This window comes from Cibotium barometz, chromosome 11 (assembly GCF_041138505.1).
Source record: "Cibotium barometz isolate CiBa-2024 chromosome 11, ASM4113850v1, whole genome shotgun sequence".
Taxonomy (NCBI): domain Eukaryota; kingdom Viridiplantae; phylum Streptophyta; class Polypodiopsida; order Cyatheales; family Cibotiaceae; genus Cibotium; species Cibotium barometz.
In genome coordinates, this window is record NC_141056.1 from 34,773,833 (window position 1) to 34,792,811 (window position 18,979).

The following is an 18,979-nucleotide window of genomic DNA, read 5'->3' on the forward strand; positions in this document are numbered from 1 at the left end:
TTTAAGGTAGCCAATGGACTAAACGCTTCCACGGTCATGCTCTTGAGAAGGATTGCTATGGCATCCTCCTTATCCACTGGAGATCCAACACATGCAAGTTGTTGCATAACACTTTTCATTTTTAAGGTAGCCACCAATGGGCTAAATGCTTCCAAGGTCATGCTCTTGAGAAGGATTGCTATGGAATCCTCCTCACCCATTGGAGATCCAAGACATGCAAGTTGTTGTTGTCTTTTTTGTTTCTTATGTTATAAGGCACTTTATAGATCACCCCTTGACACCTCATTTGAAGTATACACGCAAATAAAATTCAAGAGGTGAAGGGGCTTAAATGAGGGACTCCATGATTGTCACACGATTAATAGTGGTATCGTTTCCACTTGCTAAGGAGACGGTCGAGTTTTCACCTCATCTTCATTAAAATAAAACATATGATTTTATTTTTTAAAAGATTTTAACTAGGTAGACTCAAGTTGACATGGTCTTCATAGATTTTTTAAAGCTTTCAAGTTGTATATAAAAATGTAGAAGGCTTCCTTCTCTACCCTCATGTTTTTTTTTGTGAGAGGGCTTATCACTCTCACTCCCATAAAAATGTAGAAGTAGAAGACTTCCTTCTCAACCCTAATGTTTTTGTTTTTTTTAGAGGGGTATTGAAATCACTGCGCGTCGTAAATATTGATGATTAGTCTTTCGTTTGTGATGATCATATTCTTAATTACCATAATTAATGGGATCGCTAATCATGATTATGGCTAAGTTAACAATGTAGTTTTTCTTCTCCCACAATTTCACTATAGTTTAAGCAAGAGGGAAAACCCTACATAGGCTACGTAGCAACAATGGCGAGCGAGTTGATGAAATCGTTTAGAGGTCGGCTAACTACTGCACAGTTCTTGAGAACCCTAAGGCTGGAAGGAGACAAGCAGCAGGCGTTGCGGTTCTTCATATGGGCATCCAAGCAGAAGCTCTACAAGCACGGTTGGGAGGCACAGAGGAGGATAACTGAGCTATGGGGCCACAAAACGCAGTTCAAAGACTTCCTTCGTGTGCTGGAGCAAGCCAGAGACCCTGAGTTCCAACTCACAGATGCAACCTTTACCCTCCTCATGAAGGGCTATGGATGGGCAGGTATGGTGGACTCTGCCCTTCAAACCTTCCATAATGTTAGAGTCTCTGGATGTACCCCTAATGTCATCCACTTCACATGCCTCATCGATGTCCTGATCAAATCACATCAACTCGATACGGCCCTCACTTACTTCCATGACATGATAGAGAGTGGATGTTCCCCCAATGTCTTCACATACAACTCCATCATGCTGGGGCTATGTGAAGCTAATGATGTCAAACGTGCATGTGAATTTCTCGATGAAATGAAGGCGAATGGATGTGTCCCTAATGTGCATACATACAATACATTGATCAATGGGCTCTGTAAGACTGGTAGAGAGAAGAAGGCATTGGCTACATTCAGAGAAATGCTAGAGAGAGGATGTAGTCCTAATGTTGTCACGTACAATACATTAATCCAAGACCTTTGCAAACGGAATAGAGTGCATGAGTCATACTATCTCTTGGAGGAAATGGCATACAATGGCTGCTTCCCAAATACAGTCACATACACGATACTTATCGATGGCTTGTGTAAAGAGGGCAAAGCCTTGAAAGCCTATCAGCTGCTGCGCAAAGTGGAAAAAGTTTGCAATCCTGATGAGATAACCTATGGGTCCTTGCTGAATGGTCTCTGCAAAGCTGGCAAGCTTGTGGAGACTGTGCAGGTTTTGAAAGAAATGGCTGCCAAGGGTTTTAGTCCGAATTTTGTAGCTTACAACGGGCTCATCAATGCATTTTGCAAGGCAGGCGCCTTCAATGAGGCATACAAGATTTGGGATCAGCTAAGGCAAAAGGGGGATGTACCCTATATTTCCACTTACAATTCCATGATAAATGGCCTCTCCAAGGCAGGGAAAACCAATGAAGCTTCCACAATATTCGAAGAAATGAAGGAAAAAGGCCGGGCGCCGGACGTGGTTACATACAGCTCGTTGATAGATGGCTTTGCAAGGAAGGGAAACTTTGATACTGCATTTGAGATTTTTAAGGAGATGGAGGCAGTTGGCTGTAAACCTGATGCATTTACTTTCAACTCATTGATCAATGGGTTATGTAAGGCAGAGAAGTTATTGGAGGCACGTGCATTAATGGATGAAATGTCAGAGAAGGGGTGCGAGCCTGGCCTCATTACATATAACACATATATGGATTGTCTTTGCAAAGCGGGTGAGGTGGAGAAGGTTGATCGCCTGCTAGAAGAAATGAAAGCCAAGGGTTGTCGGCCTGATACTGTTACATATCGAACAATCTATTATGGGCTTCGCAAGGCAGGGAAATTGCAGCATGCGTCAAAGTTCAGGAAACTTGCAGAAAAGGGTGTTTGATGGTGTTAAGGATGAGACCTTTTGGGCACATTTTTTGAAAGAGAAGTTAACATGCAGATTAGGGCACTAAACCAAGCAGGCTTCAAAGAGGAGCCCACCACCAAAGAACCTATCCACAGCTTTGAATGTCTGCTTCCTTTATGCTTTTGGATTGTGGATTGTCACTAACATACAGTATGGTGACATCCCAGCACGGATTTATCTCAGCGGTATGGTGGTTGTGCTTCCATCATTTTCAATGTGGGTACGAGATTATGATACACAAATATGTTGTGACAGAAGTCCTCTTGAGTTTTTACTGTTGTTGGCTGGTGGTGACAGAATGGCAATGTGTGTGCACTTTTGACTCAATCCAGTGTAAAAACTTGAGGAATCTTGTGCTAGAGTGAGTACCTGCAGTGAAAGACTGTGGGTGTTGCCCCTTGTTTCACTGCTTGCTTTTAATGTGCAACTGGTCTTGCAATCATGATCAAGGCTACTGTAGGCTATCCATTTTGTATAGCATCTTATTGCAGTTTTCCCTTTTGATATATTAAGGGCTCGGTAGAAATCACATGGGGGTTCAGCAAATGGTGGGGGTACATGTCCTGGCCCCTTGATTTATAATATCTCACGGCTTTTAAATCTACCCATCCAGAGACTTACATGTATAAATTGAAGGAATGGCTCTTTGTGATCTTGCTTCCATTTGATGCCCACCTAGTTGCACTTGGGTCGTATTGTATGTGTCTAAACCAGGTCCCCAACAATTGTCATAGGGGATGGGGTCATGTATCAATTTCCGCCTCCTCGCTTAACATTTCTGCTTGGGTGTTGCTTAATATAATTTGTGTAACTTACATTGGCTTCAAGTAGAGTATAAATATGAGACTACTAGTGCTGTGAAAATGTTAATCAGAAAGAGATGTGCAGCAGAAGACACAAACATAATCACACACAGTAATCCTAACCTTTTATATACAGAAAATATGTACAACGGACGTTCTGGAGCACGAATGTGATTCAAAATGCTGATTTGTAGGGGAACGCTAGCTGCTAGATCCTCCTCTTTGATTCTCCAATGGCTTGTGTGCTGGTGCGCTGAAGAGCCCCTTGAGTGCAGTTTAATTGATGAATATTAATGGAGGGTTGGAGGGGCTGGTGAGCTATATTATTCAGCTCAATGTGAGCTTATGGTAAAGGTCTTCACTGTTTACATGTGGGTGCCTGGACATTGGCCAGCCCAAACCTGCTATCCACCCAAACCTACTGTGTTTACCCAACCTGCTTCAGACTTGCCCAACTGTGCTTCCTAACTTGCTGCAGACCCTGCCCGACTTTGTACTCACACATGGGCTATCCGGTTGCTACTACTCAGTTGTGTGTGTACAATTTTTTTGACTTCCAAAAGAGCATATGAATCTCCAAGAAGTATCATAGAATGTATTAGTACGCCAAACATTACAAGTGCACTTGCAAAAGATTTTAAGTACAAAGCTGGCATGAGGACACAAAAAGGCTCATGAGTGGGAACAAAAAGGTAGGTGAGCAAAAACCATGACTCATGAGCATCAAGTGGCATCATTAACAACATAATAGATAGAGAAGGATGGTAAGAACACAAGCCCAAGTCAAGTTGTTTGCATGGGTGTAGATTTCCAATTCTTCAAAAGCCTCCAAGCTTCAAAACATTCATCCCAAAGCACATCTTGAGGGTGTTTTATCTTTGGAGTATTCAAACTGACAAACATTGTCAATCTAAGCGTATCAAGTGACAAATGATTTCAGAACTTGTCTTTCATCTTATTCATCTTTGAGAACCCTTTCTTGCATGCTACTGATGAAAGGGATAACACTAAAAGAACTCTCCAAAGCTTCATAGTCCATGGAAATGATTGCTCCCACTCTTCATGATTGCAACAATCTTACCAAGCTGAGTGCATATCCTTACCCTTGAAACAATTCCTCATTCTTATAATAAAAGACTTGCGTTCCCCTTTACACTCTAGCTCATATATGAATGCATTCGGGCCTTGTTCAAAGTGATTACAAAGAATTTGTAGCCATTCTTTTCTGGAGACATCCAACTTTATCAAATCCTCATTGTGGTCCTTTGGATTGAAGAACTTTGTCGCAAAAATATTAAAATATGATTTAAACCAGTCCCACAAAATGCTTGATCTAAGCTTGTGATATAGCGTTGGCATATTGAAGCCAAATACACCATTGCACTTCCAATGGTTTATAACATCCCCTTCACACGTTGGTCCCAAGTGCAAGTAATAAGAGTGAACAAGGCCGTTTGTATCTTGATAACTCACTACTCCCATTTGTCCATGTGCCATCCTTAAGAAAGCTTCTACATGCCTAGTATCAACTCCAAAGCTGTTTCCAAGAAATGCTAAATGAAGAGTTTCAACAGTGGATACTAAATGGCTTCCAATAAGAGTAATTTACAATTGAGAACATTTAGCTCTTGCCCCTCATGTGCACCATGAGGACTACTTTAATCGGAAGGGGTTTCGTTCTATAATTTTACAGATGGCCATTGCTTCTAACTACTTGGTTTGGGATTATGACATTGGTTGGGCAGGTTCTATGCATGATTGGAATGTATTCCAAAGAAGTGATCTAGGACGAGTCTAGGACAGAGGTGTGAATCAAACGCTTAGGCAATTATTATTTACTTGGTGATTGTGGTTACCTTGCAAGGTTTTGGATGCTTCCTCCATTTAAAGGAAGTAAAGATGGATTATCCCCTGAGCAATACTTTTGGAACAACATTCAATCTAGTTCATGGATTCCTGTGGAGTGGGCTTTTGCAATGATGAAAGCCCGCTTTTGTATTTTATTGAAGAGCTGTCACATGTTATTGAAGAATGTGTCGAAGATGGTTAGCACTTGTTTGGTCCTTCTCATAACATGTGCATTGTGCATGGAGATACATTTGATGAGGGCTAGGTTCGAGAGGCACAAGCGGAGGTGGAGAGAGCAAACAAGGATACATTGGCTTTGGATCCAATCATTCAGAATGGGTTACAAGTGGGTCTTGCTAAGGTTACAACTTTGGTGCAAAGCGAGACCTCAGGCAGCGGTTGTGCAAAGGGTACAATCATCAGAAACAGCACCGCCTGATTCATCCCAGGTTGGGGGCATAGAAAGGAGAGACAATATTGCTAGAGTTATGTTTTTAGAGAGAGAGAGAGAGAGAGAGAGAGAGAGAGAGAGAGAGAGAGAGAGAGAGAGAGAGAGAGAGAGAGAGAGAGGACAAATGTCAAAATTGTATTTGGTGATCATGACTCGGCTGATGAGAGTGACAATAGTTAGTAGGAGATGAAATGCTTGGATGTTATGACTTTGGACACAATGTTGGTATTTTGTTTATCTCTAAGACATCATATTTTGTAGGCTTTATAAAATATCTCCCAAACATCTTTTGGATTATTTAATTTAGGATGTTTATTTGGTTTTTAAATCTCATATGCGTACTGATTCTCATTCTTTTTTGTAGATGGGAGGAGGGGAGGGGGTAAGATAAATCTAGTTCATCCCCTCCCCTCCTCTCAAAGAGAATAGGGTGTATCCACAATAACTGTGGTGATGGGGTTCAAGTCCCCAACTCTCTATTTGTATGGATGGAAATTGATTTTGCACGGTATTGATGAAGTTTGGGATCATCTTGTAAGTTACGGGGTGAAGCATGTAAGTATGTGGGTAAGTGATCATTGATTATCAATTCATTCCTCCATAGTATAGTAAGACAGTAGGAGCACTTGCACTTGCACTTGTATCGTATGTGTTGAGCACCAGATTGGGAGTAGGCGTGCACTGACTCAGGCTCTTTACATGTTGCATGTGTACGCATGTTAACATACTGGTGGAGATGCATGTTGTGTAAAGGGCGGTGTGTAAAGGGGGCGCCCATGCATGGCAGTCACTTTTTTAATAAACGCAGGGATGGGCAGTTGGTGTGTAATGGGGTACGCCCATTCAAGAGTGCACAAGGCACTGTTTGGCTGCCCACATGTTGGGTAGTATTGTGACACCCTTAGGCAGTCTATATCCACCCTAAATAGTCCATGGCACTATAAGGCACTACAAGCCTGGTGGCATAATCATCCTTTTGTCCCAAAGTGACAATTAGTTGAGTGACACAAAGACAGCCAACTTGATAGCATAAAGTGAATAAAATCAATGGCATAAAGTGACAAGTAGCCTAATTTCTTAGCAAAACTTGGCTTTTGGTTTAAAACCAACTAACTAGTCACCCAAATACATGTAGTGCTTCTAATAGCTAGTGTGCCACTTTCTATGGGGACTACCACCCCTCTAAATCCATTCACTAAAGACTACATATAGTGGTTATAACAGCTAGTGCACTGCTTTCTACAGAGTACCATTTCTCTTAATCCATGGGGACTAACACTCCTCTAAATCTATTTGCCAAAGACTACATATAGCGGTTATAACAGCTAGTGCATTGCTTTCTATGGAGACTACCATTTCTCTTAATCCATTCATCAATGAAGACTACATAAAGGTTCAAACAACTACTGCCCAACTTTGTATATAGCGACTACCACAACCACCCATGCTCCTACTTAAACAATGCTAACAAACTCAGTGGTGGTGATACCTTTCTTGGCACACCATAGGGACTACCATGGCCACCCAAGCTCCTACTTACACGGTGCCAACAAACCCAATGCCGGTACCCTTCTTAGCACACCATCTATCGATGGTAATAGCTTCCAAATCCCAGCCCTAAGCTTATGTGACTTTGGCTACCACCTCCACCACTTACTTAGCCCCTCCACGATCCCTCACTGGTGCCTTGGCTATAGCTATTTATGCCCATTCTCCCAACCTGAGGCACAAATAGTGACATATGCCACCCTCTAGTACAATATTATTGCACTGCACTTGCTGTACCAAGCTGGTACACTCCCAACTTATCAGTCCTCTCTTTCGGCTGACACTCAACCAACCCCGTAAAACCCAATGTTGTATACACCCACCCAATGGAAATCTAGCATATGGGGCTCAACCATTTTAGAGAAACACCAACCAGTGCCCCATCCCATCGGGCCTCTCATATGCTTCAGTTGTGATGGTGCTAGGAGCGAGCACTACTAGTCACATTATGCTTGAAGGCTCTCCACTTGGCCTCTCATTCTTAAGTCTCCCATCGTGGTGGACGATGATGTCTTGGTTACCATTAGAGAGCATGTGTCATAGGGTATGGTAGAGGCTAGACAAGAGAATCAAGAGCATGACATAGAGATGGAAGATTATTGCACCCATGTGCGGTAGAGTTGGCTAAGTTGTATGGCCAACATGAGATAGAGCTAGCAGAGATTCATCACTAGCATGAGCAAGAGTTAGCCTTCATCAGTGGGCTGAGGATGATCTTGGTAACTTCAATGCGTCGCCTGAGTAGGTGCCATTCCAAATTGGTCTTCCCCCTGCTCCACATGCCATGGGGGGTGAGGCCTCCTCCACTCCAATCACACACATTGTATGCTTTTCCTAGGAGGTAGTGCTAGAGGATTTGTTTTAGCTACGTGATCATGCTTGGGAGTTGTCTTAGTACCAACGGATGCTTTGCTTGAGGGATAAGCTCACTAGAAGTGTCATGAGAATATATTTTAAGTCCTCTTTAAGAATATTATTTTTCCCTCTTGAGTAATTTGGGGACGCCTAGGTTACTCTTGCGTCATGCCGGCTAGGTTAATATCGTAGGTGACACCACTATAAATATTAATACGTGTGGTATATGACGTATGCTTGGGGCCGTCTATGATTATTTCAGTTAGGTTTGTATGGCAGGGTGATTCCTGGGGTACTTACGCCTGGTAGTCATGAGTTGGTGATGGTTTGTGCCTGTTTAATATTTGTGGGATTAATTTAATTATTAATTGGACTTATATTTTCAGGTGATGAAGATTATGAGGATTAATGAATAATGTCGAGGAGAATGTTTCTTATGCGCATCATATTTATTTTTACAAGCGTAGCTTGTAACCTTAGTAGTTGATTTTTTCCATTTTGATACATTGGGAAAAATACATTTATAATATTGAATTTATTAAAGCCTAAAGGCTTTACCCTAGCCCCAATTTTTGGGACACTCTATTTTTGTTGTGGAAGAGTGTCGTGCTCTCTAAAAGCACACTTTGTATATTTTTATGGCCTATTTTTGGTTGAAAGCTAATAAAAAAATACTCTTGTGTGGGGGAAGGCCACGCACAAGGGGGGGGAAGATTGCACCCAGCATGTTTGTCTTAGAGCTAAGTATTATGTTTGCTATGCTTTTGTTCAATTTATTTGATTTTGTTGAAACCTGCAAAGCATGTGTTTTCATGGTTGAATTTATGTGTTGAATTTCTCAAGTGTTCCACAAGCTATCCTAGAGAGCGATTCCGTTTTCAGTGGTATCAGAGCCAGGGCTAGGAGATTTGTGGAAAGGTGGGGAAGGTCTTCATCAACACAACTCTCAAGAAAGTTGCAGACTTTTAACCGGTGGACAAAAGAAGGGTTTGTGGTCTTTAACCAAAAATTCAAATTCTCAAACTAGCTCTACTTCTCAAACCCGTCCTCCAATCAAATGTTTTCGATGTCATAAAGAAGGACATATAGCACCAAATTGCCCAGAACGTGCAAAGAATCTGACACCTGCGGCACGAGTCAATATGCTTGAAGGGGACGACAATGAAGATGAATCGCTCAAGCAAGAGGGTAACTCTGACCCCGACTATTCAGAAGCAGAAGGTAAGCCTCAAGCTCATTCGCTACTCAAAATAAAAGGAAAAATTAATGAGCATGAAGTTATTGTTTTGCATGATGATGGTAGCACTCATGACTTTATTTTTGAAAAGGCAATTAGAGCTTTAAACATTCAACCTTCACCTACACATTATAGAGTTAAAGCTGTATTTACTGGAACCAAGTATAATTGCATGCAAGAGGTGAAAGGTTTAACTTTAAGCATCAATTCCTTAACAGAAAAAAGGGATTTCTTAGTTGCACCTTTACAAGGCGTAGATGTAATATTAGGGATGCCTTGGAGACATATGTACAACCCTATTATAGACTATGATACAGATAGCATTTGTGTAAGGAAGGACAATGAAAATATTTTCCTCCAATGTCTAGTCAAAGGAGAGACGAGCCCTTTATTGAGTCATACTCAAGCAAAGCGAGCTCTTAGGAAAAGGGAGAAGACTTATATGGTTTGGGTTAACCAGCTTAGCGCTGAGTCTAACACATCCAAAAGTCCAAAACTTGATCCTTGTATCTCCAAATTCAAGGATTGTTTTATGAAAGATTTACCTCCAGGATTACCTAAGTCTAGGCCTGAAGACCATAGTATTGACTTATTGCCAGGCAACTCTCCACCTTGTAAAGCTCCTTATAGACTCAACAATTTAGAGCAAAAAGAAATCCAAAAAAAAATCGAGGATTTGTTAGAAAGAGGCCTTATTAGACCTAGTAGTTCACCCTTTGGAGCTCCAGTCCTTCTTGTTAAGAAGAAGAATGGAACTTTCTGAATGTGTGTTGACTACCGAGCATTGAACAAAATCACTGTCAAGAAGAGATACCCTATCCCTAGGGTAGATGACTTACTTGATAAGCTTAGAGGTTCAAACGTCTTTAGCAAGATTGACTTAAAGTCTGGTTATCATCAAGTACGTATGACTGAGTCAGACATATTCAAGACTGCATTTAGAACCTAGACTGGCCATTATGAGTTTTTGGTTATGCCATTTGGTTTGACCAATGCTCCAGCTACATTCAGTCGTATGATGAATCGCATTTTCCTAAAGTTTCAAAGCTTTGTTGTGGTGTTCTTTGATGATATTCTTGTTTTCAGCGAGAATCGTCAAGAGCATGAGCAACACTTGGAGCAAGTGTTTAACCTTTTGAGAGAAAATGAATTGTATGTCAATCCTGAAAAGAGTTCTTTCTTTCAAAAAGAGATTGAATACTTAGGCCATATAGTGTCAGCTGAAGGAATCCATGTGGATCCTAAGAAGATTGAATATATAGCCTCTTGGCCTACACCTCAAGACATTCATGACCTTAGATCTTTTCTAGGTCTATGTGGTTACTATAGGAAGTTTGTCAAGAATTTCGCTTATATTGCACATCCTTTGATGGAACTTCTCAAGAAAACTACATTTTTCCATTGGACCGAAAGTCAAGATAAATCTTTTCTAGTACTCAAGGATGCATTAACTCATGCACCAGTTCTTACACTACCTGACTTTCAAAGACCATTCTTTGTGGTAGTAACTGATGCTAGTGGCAAAGGTTTTGGTGCTGTGCTTATGCAAGACAACCATCCTATTGCCTATGAAAGTCAAAAGCTAAAACCTGCTGAAACAAATTATAGTACATATGACAAGGAATTAGCAGCAATTGTGCATGCCTTGAAGATTTGGAAGCATTACCTAATGGGTTCAGAATTTCTTATCAAGACTGATCAACAAAGCATTAGGCATTTGCTTTCGCAACCCCTTATTTCAAATAGGCACATCAAATGGGCATCTTTCATATAAAGTTTCCAACCCATGATTCAATACCAACCTGGAAAGGAAAATGTTGTTGCCGATGCTTTAAGTAGAAGACCACATATCAACAACATTTCCGCTATTGAAAGTGAACCATTTGTACTTATGAAAGAAACTTATGAAGTAGATCCAGATTTTTCTGAGATATGGATCAAATTGCGTGAAAACAATTGGACACCTCAACGAAATTATTCTCATAATGATGGCTATCTTTTCTTTGAGAAAAGATTATGTGTTACTCAACCCTATAGACAACTTGTCTTGGAAGAGATGCACCAACCACCATTCATGGGACATAGAGGAGTTTCCGCAACACTTCAAGTAGTTTCTCGAGAATTCTTTTGGCCTCATTTGAAAAATGATGTAGCAAAATTTGTAGCTAAGTGTAACATTTGTCAAGCAATTAAAAGCTACAAAGGCAAAGCTTTGGGATTGCTTATGCCTTTACCCATTCCAGACCGACCATGGGAACAAGTGTCTATGGACTTCATTATACAGGCTTTCCTACTACTTCCAGTCATCATGACATGATTTGGACAATAGTGGACAGGTTTAGTAAGCAAGCCTCTTTCATTCCATGTAAAAAGACACTGACTTCTTAGCAAGCTGCGACCATATTTGTCAAGCAAATCTTTGTTCATCATGGTCTACCCAAAGTGATAGTTTCTGATAGAGATTCCAAATTTTGTAGTCACTTTTGGATTGCTCTTTTCTCAAACTTAGGCACTAAGTTAGATTTTTCTACGGCTTTTCATCCTGAAGCAAATGGACAGACCAAAGTCATGAATAGCACTATCTTGGATATGCTTAGAGCCTATGTTTCCCAGCAACCTAGTTCATGGGATAAGTACATACATCTACTCCAATTTGCTTATAATAATACTCCTCATTTTGCCTACTGGTCGAGCACCATTTGAGATTATCTATGGTAGAGCTTTGCCTATTCCGGCTACTAGACTCTCCCATAAGATTGAAGCTGCTGACCAATATACTCGAGACTTTGATCGCATTTTATCTGAAGTGCGTGATTGTATTGCAAGAGCTCAAGAGAAGTATACATTTCAAGCAAATAGGAAGCGTAAAGATTTTTCATTCCAAGAAGGTGATTATGTACTTTTGAGAATTGAGAAGAGACGATTGAAGAGTGTGGAAAAATTGCCTACAGTTAAACTTGCACCTAGATACTATGGACTATTTAAAATTATTGAAAAGATTAATGATGTGGCCTATAGACTATATTTGCCATCTAATTGGAATATCCACAACTCTTTCCATATTCATCTCTTGAAACCCTTTCGAGGAACACTTCTTTCTCACCCAATTTATGAGGAACCACCTCTTGTTGAAGGAGAGGAAGAAGTCTTAGTTCCTGATGCTATTATTGATCAAGAGACGACAACAACAAGAACTGGGAACCAATACATCAAATATCTTTTGACATTCAAAAACCATCCTCAAGAAAATGCAAAATGGATGCCCGAGAAATTTTTCCGAGCTTATCCTGAGATCCTTCGTTCTTTTCAAACCCAGCAAACCTACAATTGAGGGCAATTGCAAACTCAAGCAAGTGGGATGTCATGAGAATATATTTTAAGTCCTCTTTAAGAATATTATTTTTCCCTCTTGAGTAATTTGGGGACGCCTAGGTTACTCTTGCGTCATGCCGTCTAGGTTAATATCGTGGGTGACACCACTATAAATATTAATACGTGCGGTATATGACGTATGCTTGGGGCCGTCTATGATTATTTCAGTTAGGTTTGTATGGCAGGGTGATTCTTGGGGTACTTATGCCTGGTAGTCATGAGTTGGTGATGGTTTGTGCCTGTTTTAATATTTGTGGGATTAATTTAATTATTAATTAGGCTTATATTTTCAGGCGATGAAGATTACGAGGATTGATGAATAATGTCGAGGAGAATGTTTCTTATGCGCATCATATTTATTTTTACAAGCGTAGCTTGTAACCTTAGTAGTTGATTTTTTCCATTTTGATACATTGGGAAAAATACATTTATAATGTTGAATTTATTAAAGCCTAAAGGCTTTACCCTAGCCCCAATTTTTGGGACACTCTATTTTTGTTGTGGAAGAGTGTCGTGCTCTCTAAAAGCACACTTTGTATATTTTTGGGGGCTATGGCCTATTTTTGGTTGAAAGCTAATAAAAAAATACTCTTGTGTGGGGGAAGGCCACGCACAAGGGGGGGAAGATTGCACCCAGCATGTTTGTCTTGGAGCTAAGTATTATGTTTGCTATGCTTTTGTTCAATTTATTTGATTTTGTTGAAACCTGCAAAGCATGTGTTTTCATGGTTGAATTTATGTGTTGAATTTCTCAAGTGTTCCACAAGCTATCCTAGAGAACGATTCCGTTTTCAAGAAGAGCATACTTTCATTTTTGTCTATAGCATTCACCAGGATAATGAATGGAGTAGCAGTAGTGGACAACCTCCTATAGATGGCTAGCTAGGTCCCCCTTACTTTATCGTTCCTTGCAACCTATAGTTGGCTAGCTAGGTCCCCTCACTCTACCATCACTTGTCTTCGTCTTCACCTCCAACCTCTGCCAACAAGCCATAAACAACTTCTTCTAGCAATATGATTACTTTCTTTTCTTGCTCAACTATTAATCTTGCTCTTCTTGAGTATGTAGGAAAAATCTTTTTACTCAGGCCACTATGAGAGTCTGAATTGATTCCTCCTTCACGTTGACCATTAGTGGTTCTAGTAGGTCTTTATCAACAAAGAGTCCTCCTAACTCTATGGTGTTCTAGCATGTCTTTATCAACAAAGAGTCCTCCTAACTATGTGAATGGACACAATCCCCCTTTGTGCTATAAAAGTTCTTGCTTTTGTCTTGAGAGAGAGCATTCCAACACTTATGCCTTCTCTATACTTGTATGTTGCATGCTTGTATTGAGAAGTGAGAGAGAGTTATTGCCTTGTGTGGTGGTGTGAGCAACTCTACGGCGATAGCATGGAGGTGGAGCTTCCCAAGTGAGCTTGGAGACCTCAAGGGACACAAGTTCGAAGCATTGGTAAGTGCCCTATACGAGAGTTGTGTTCTATTGCTCTTTCCAAAGGTGAATGCATTGAGTTCCCTCTCTTAGAGGTGTGGTAGCCCATAATAATTTTAGCACCGTTTGTAGGGAAACACCTTTGTTTCTTCCATCCTCTTTGAGTTTCAGCTCCCATTACATAAGATTCATCATTGCCTTTGCATTTTGGTAGTGCATTGTGTATGGAATAAATGGATAAGATTTGACTATAAGTGAAAAATTGGGAGAAATTGGTTGTTTTTGTTGTGTAGTTGTGTGGTGGAGTAGTCTTGGAAGAAACCTCCACTATTTTTTCTAGTCAATTTTATGTTTGTATCACCAGAATCGTTAATGTGAACAAGCAAGGTGATGTTTTGTTTTTCTTTCCTTGCAAAAATTTAAAAAAATCATAAAACTAATAATGAGCCATTGATTATGTCTTGAACTCGTATTATATTCTTTATGCGTGGCACAATCATTTTGGAAGCATCTGGATAAGTATTTTACACCCAAACTCATCTCAGTCGACGCAAGAATTTTCCACGTGAAACTGTAGAAGACCATTTCACGACGTGAAACGTTTTCTACAACTTCATGGCGTGAAACGCTCCCGACATCATCACCACAATTCTAAGGATTAACTTGCTAAAAATAGGTAGCCTTATCCTTACACCTCTAACACCACGGGTCTGACAAAATTAAGAACCGTGAACTAGCAGAAAACTTTCACGACATGAACGATTCAAAGCATTTCATGACGTGAACTGATTCAAAGCCTCTCACAATGTGAACCATTTGCATTTCACGACGTGAACTGATTCAAAGCATTTCACAATGTGAACCATTTTTCCTTCATGGCGTGAACAATTTCTCCTTCATGGCTTGAACTATTTCTGCAGCTTCTTTCCCACCTTAATCAAATCTAACTCACGAACCTAGTATTGTCAGATTAAGAATTAGGGAGTTCTTAAGACCAGTAAAAATTATAACAAGGTAATGTGGATTTCTAAGACCAAAGTAAAAATTTTGAACACGTGAAAGTGCATGAAATTGTTCACGAACGTGATCTCTGCAATCTCACAGCCTCAGAAAACAAGTCGACAGTATCTTACCATAATTTAATTGGGGTAGCAAAATAGCTTATCAAATCATATTCACATGCACTTGAAGTCTGGAAAGCTCACGAAGATGACCTCACTCCTGAGGACGATAGTGCATCAAATCATCCAGGATCTTCCTATCAAAAGAGTGTGGGTTCATGCCACTTAGTAAGCACTCAATTGAGTGTCTTAAGGAATCTAACCACCATCTCAAGACTAGTAGTGAAGAATCGATGGAAGAAGGGCTGCAATACTTTGGGTTTAGAGAAGAGGAGAAACCACTCTCCCCCCTACTAAATCTAGCGATATCATTGATATAGCCGAGATATAGCCCGAGGATTTTTTGGTCTCCAAACCAGCAATGATGAAGAGGCGCAATCTGCGAGCACGGGTCCATTAAACAAGCGCTGGACTTGGTCCAAGGCAAGAATTATTTATCCAACCTCGAATTGAAGTGGAACGTCTACTACGAGAATTGAGCTTAAGGAAACAAGAGCTCGATACTCAAAGGGCTAGGGCCGAAAAAAAAGAGATGGGAAGTGTGAACTTACTTCAATCATGTGGCAAAGAGCCAGAAATAGCCATGGGCAGGAGTGAGGGAGAAATTCCAAACTTAGAACCCATTAATGAGAAGAGCCAAGGGTAGAGGAAGGGTTTGTAACCCTAGAAGAAGGGGATAATCTACCAAGAGAAGTGGGTGAAGTGGAAGAACCACATGTACACCAAGAAGGAAATCGAGATCAATCATCCCATGTTCTTACAGGACATGGAGCTCTTAATTCTACAAAGGTATACAGAGACGACTAATGATGAGCCATTGCAGAATGAAGTGGATGGACCGTCCTATAGACCGAAAATGCCTAGAAGAGCCAACGTAGGAAGAGGACGAGGTCTAGGTAGAGAGGGAGTAGCTCCTCAAAGACCAAGGGCAGATCCAACCATAGATCTTAATGCGGCCACAAGGACAGACTTGTTGAATATGGCTGCAGAAATGGGGGCTGAGGAATGGTCAAGGAACTAGTAGGCACTGCTCTAGAATCCCGACCCTCCCAAATGAAGCCACACATCATTTCAAAGCTCATTCAAAACTTCTCTGGGGATGGGAATCCGATTCAACATGTAGAGATCTTTGAATCCATATGCAAAACCTGCGGGCCAGTAAGTGATGTAACCATGATTCATGCTTTCTCACTGACCCTAGAAGGAAAAGCGCATCAATGGTTCCGAACCCTGAAACCCGAAGATAAGGTTAATTTCAAGTGGCTCAAGAATGTGTTTATGCCAAGATTTGCCAGAAGTGGCGATAGATGGAGTCATGTGGCACCGTTGCACAACATCAAACAAAAAGAAATGGAGTCGATGATGCGAGACTATGTGTCTTCGGCTAAAGCACTTGAATTCAAGGTGCAGACTATGGGAGAGGATAACGGATGATCAGTTATTGCCTTGCTTTCAAAGAGGAGTCCGAGACCACAAGATGCATGATTATCTAGTATTAGCCCGACCGGCTACTCTAGATGCATGTTGTTGTAAACTGGCAATTGAATATGAAGACAATATGCTGGATTTGCCACAACCAGAAGATGTCAAAATATCTTCGGCACAGCAACGACTTCGCAAGTTTCGAGTCACCAAGAGATTAGAACTCGAAGCAAGCAAGACAAGAACATGATTGTGGATGAACTCAGTAATGCAATACTAGAAAAATTAAAGGTAAAGGATGGAAGAGAAACATTTGGGCATGGGCATACCCATCTTTATCCTCGTAGAGAATTGGTGTGGTGCTCTATGTGCAGATTGAATCACACTGCCACCGAATGCCCATAATTAAGAGCAAGGCCATTACTCTATTGTGCACACTGTGTAAAATTAGGGAATCATGACACCTCCATGTGCAGATATCCAAGATTCCAAACAGTAGCACAGTTATCGGCGCCTAAAGCTTCATTGGCCTTACCAGCACCACCTGTGCAAATCACTACAGTTGTACCCTTCCTATTTACCTAGGGGGATGTTTCGGGTACAGGACACTTCACCTCTGCCGCCACACCTATTCTACCACCACAACCACCATAGGCTAAAATTAACCAAGTATTGATTGAAGAGCCATTAGAAGATATGGATATGGTGTGTGAAGTAGAAATCAGTGGTGGTGAGTACTATGAGGAAGCTACGGAGACTGCACCAGAATTTGATGTCTAATAACATGCCAGTACATGTGTTTCAAACCACGGTACAGTGGAAGGATAAGGACATAAACTCAAATATGAGGAGAGGACGACTACAATGTTTTAGTTATGGTGGACCACATCGAATCATTGAATGTCCAAACAAGAATGTGGTTCATATGCACCAACCTCAACAAGCCCCCGAATGACATGCCAGTACTTACTTGTACTAAATGTGGGATTGATTATTTGATCAAAGATTGTCCATACCGCGCAAGTGGTTCGACTTCCACTTCTAACCAGGCCACTGTCCGGACCATTAGTGTGCAACCTGGAAACATCATGCCACTCCAATGTCCTGACACAAGCCCAGGCCCAATTGGGGGACAAAGGGAAGAACCCAGTAGATGCATCCATTTCCAAAACTGGCAGGAGAAGGAGGATAAAAAGTGGGTAAGGGTGACACCAGGGTCACAATTCAAGATGGATCTGAAGAAGACACGATCAACACCAGATTCACTCAATCAAGAGAAGAGAGGGATCAAGCTGTCAAACCAAATGACACCAGGGTCACAATTCAAGATGGATCTGAAGAAGATATGATCAACACCAGATTCACTCAATCAAGAGAAGAGAGGGATCAAGCTGTCAAACCAAATGAGCCTGACCAAGAGATGCAAGGGGAAAGACCATCAACTCCTAAAGGAGTCGGTGAATACCCAAATGCTAAAGAGGAGATAAGGAATCTTGAAGAAGCCATGGCCCTAGTAGAAGAGTGTCAATGACTTCACAAAGCCAAGTTACGGGCTAACCGAGTCAAGGATACAATGTATCCAAGAAACGAACTAACAAGGGAAAGGGAATTAGAAATACCTACTCCAATTCTAGAAGAGATAGAAGAGGGATCTCAAGGAAACACGATGTCAAGAATGTTTAAGGAAGATGCGAAGGATGCGTCCATCCACTAGGGATGGATACACGACACACACATGGAAGGAACTCTCAATTGCTAGAGAACCCAGAGACATAGGCAGCCTTGCGGCGGCTGTACTGTTCACTTTTGTGCAAATGCCATTAAGACAACTGCTACGCAGTTCACCAACATTATGGCCAGACATAAAGGAATAGGTAGAGGGCGGCAACCGACACTATAGAGGATGTTCTGTCACCTCTGGCAGAAAGAACCTTAAAACACACAAGGGAAAGAACAACTAGAGTCGTCATACACACCGGTTAATCAATTGGGCGTTATTACAAAAGTGACAACACTAATGTTATGATCCTAATTCATCATAACGGATACCAGGCACTAGCTATCCTGGATGGTTAGGTGGGGGTTAGCGTCATCACAAAACGATATTGGAAAAACTGGGAAAAACCTGATCTGAAAAGAGCATATCTTATCATTAAAATGGCAGATGAAACATCTTCAAGGCCCATTGGGCTTTTAGAGAATGTGAGACTCAAACTCTTTACGTTTTGCTACCATCATACATTTGTAGTAATGGACTTTCTGCACCAACCAGACTCATATGACATAATATTGGGGAGACCCTTCATGAGGGAATCCAAATTAGTACACGATTGGGCATTAGACCATGTGTATGTTCGCAGGGATTCGTAAATTCTAAAGATAGATCTGAGAACATGGAGAGCACAACCCATGGAAGGGCAACTG

At 41.1% G+C, this 18,979-nt stretch overlaps 1 protein-coding gene across 1 annotated transcript; it reads left to right on the forward strand.

The window, feature by feature from the left end:
- The first annotated feature begins 555 nt into the window (after positions 1-555).
- On the forward strand, positions 556-3,280 carry LOC147634107 (uncharacterized). Its single transcript, XM_086805216.1, has one exon. It carries the CDS (start codon positions 843-845, stop codon positions 2,439-2,441), a length of 1,599 nt encoding a protein of 532 aa, XP_086661342.1. The 5' UTR covers positions 556-842; the 3' UTR covers positions 2,442-3,280.
- Positions 3,281-18,979: the final 15,699 nt, after the last annotated feature.

Coding starts and splice junctions, on each gene's coding strand:
- LOC147634107 (XM_086805216.1), top strand. CDS start 843: ATGGCGAGCGAGTTGATGAAATCGTTTAGAGGTCGGCTAACTACTGCA.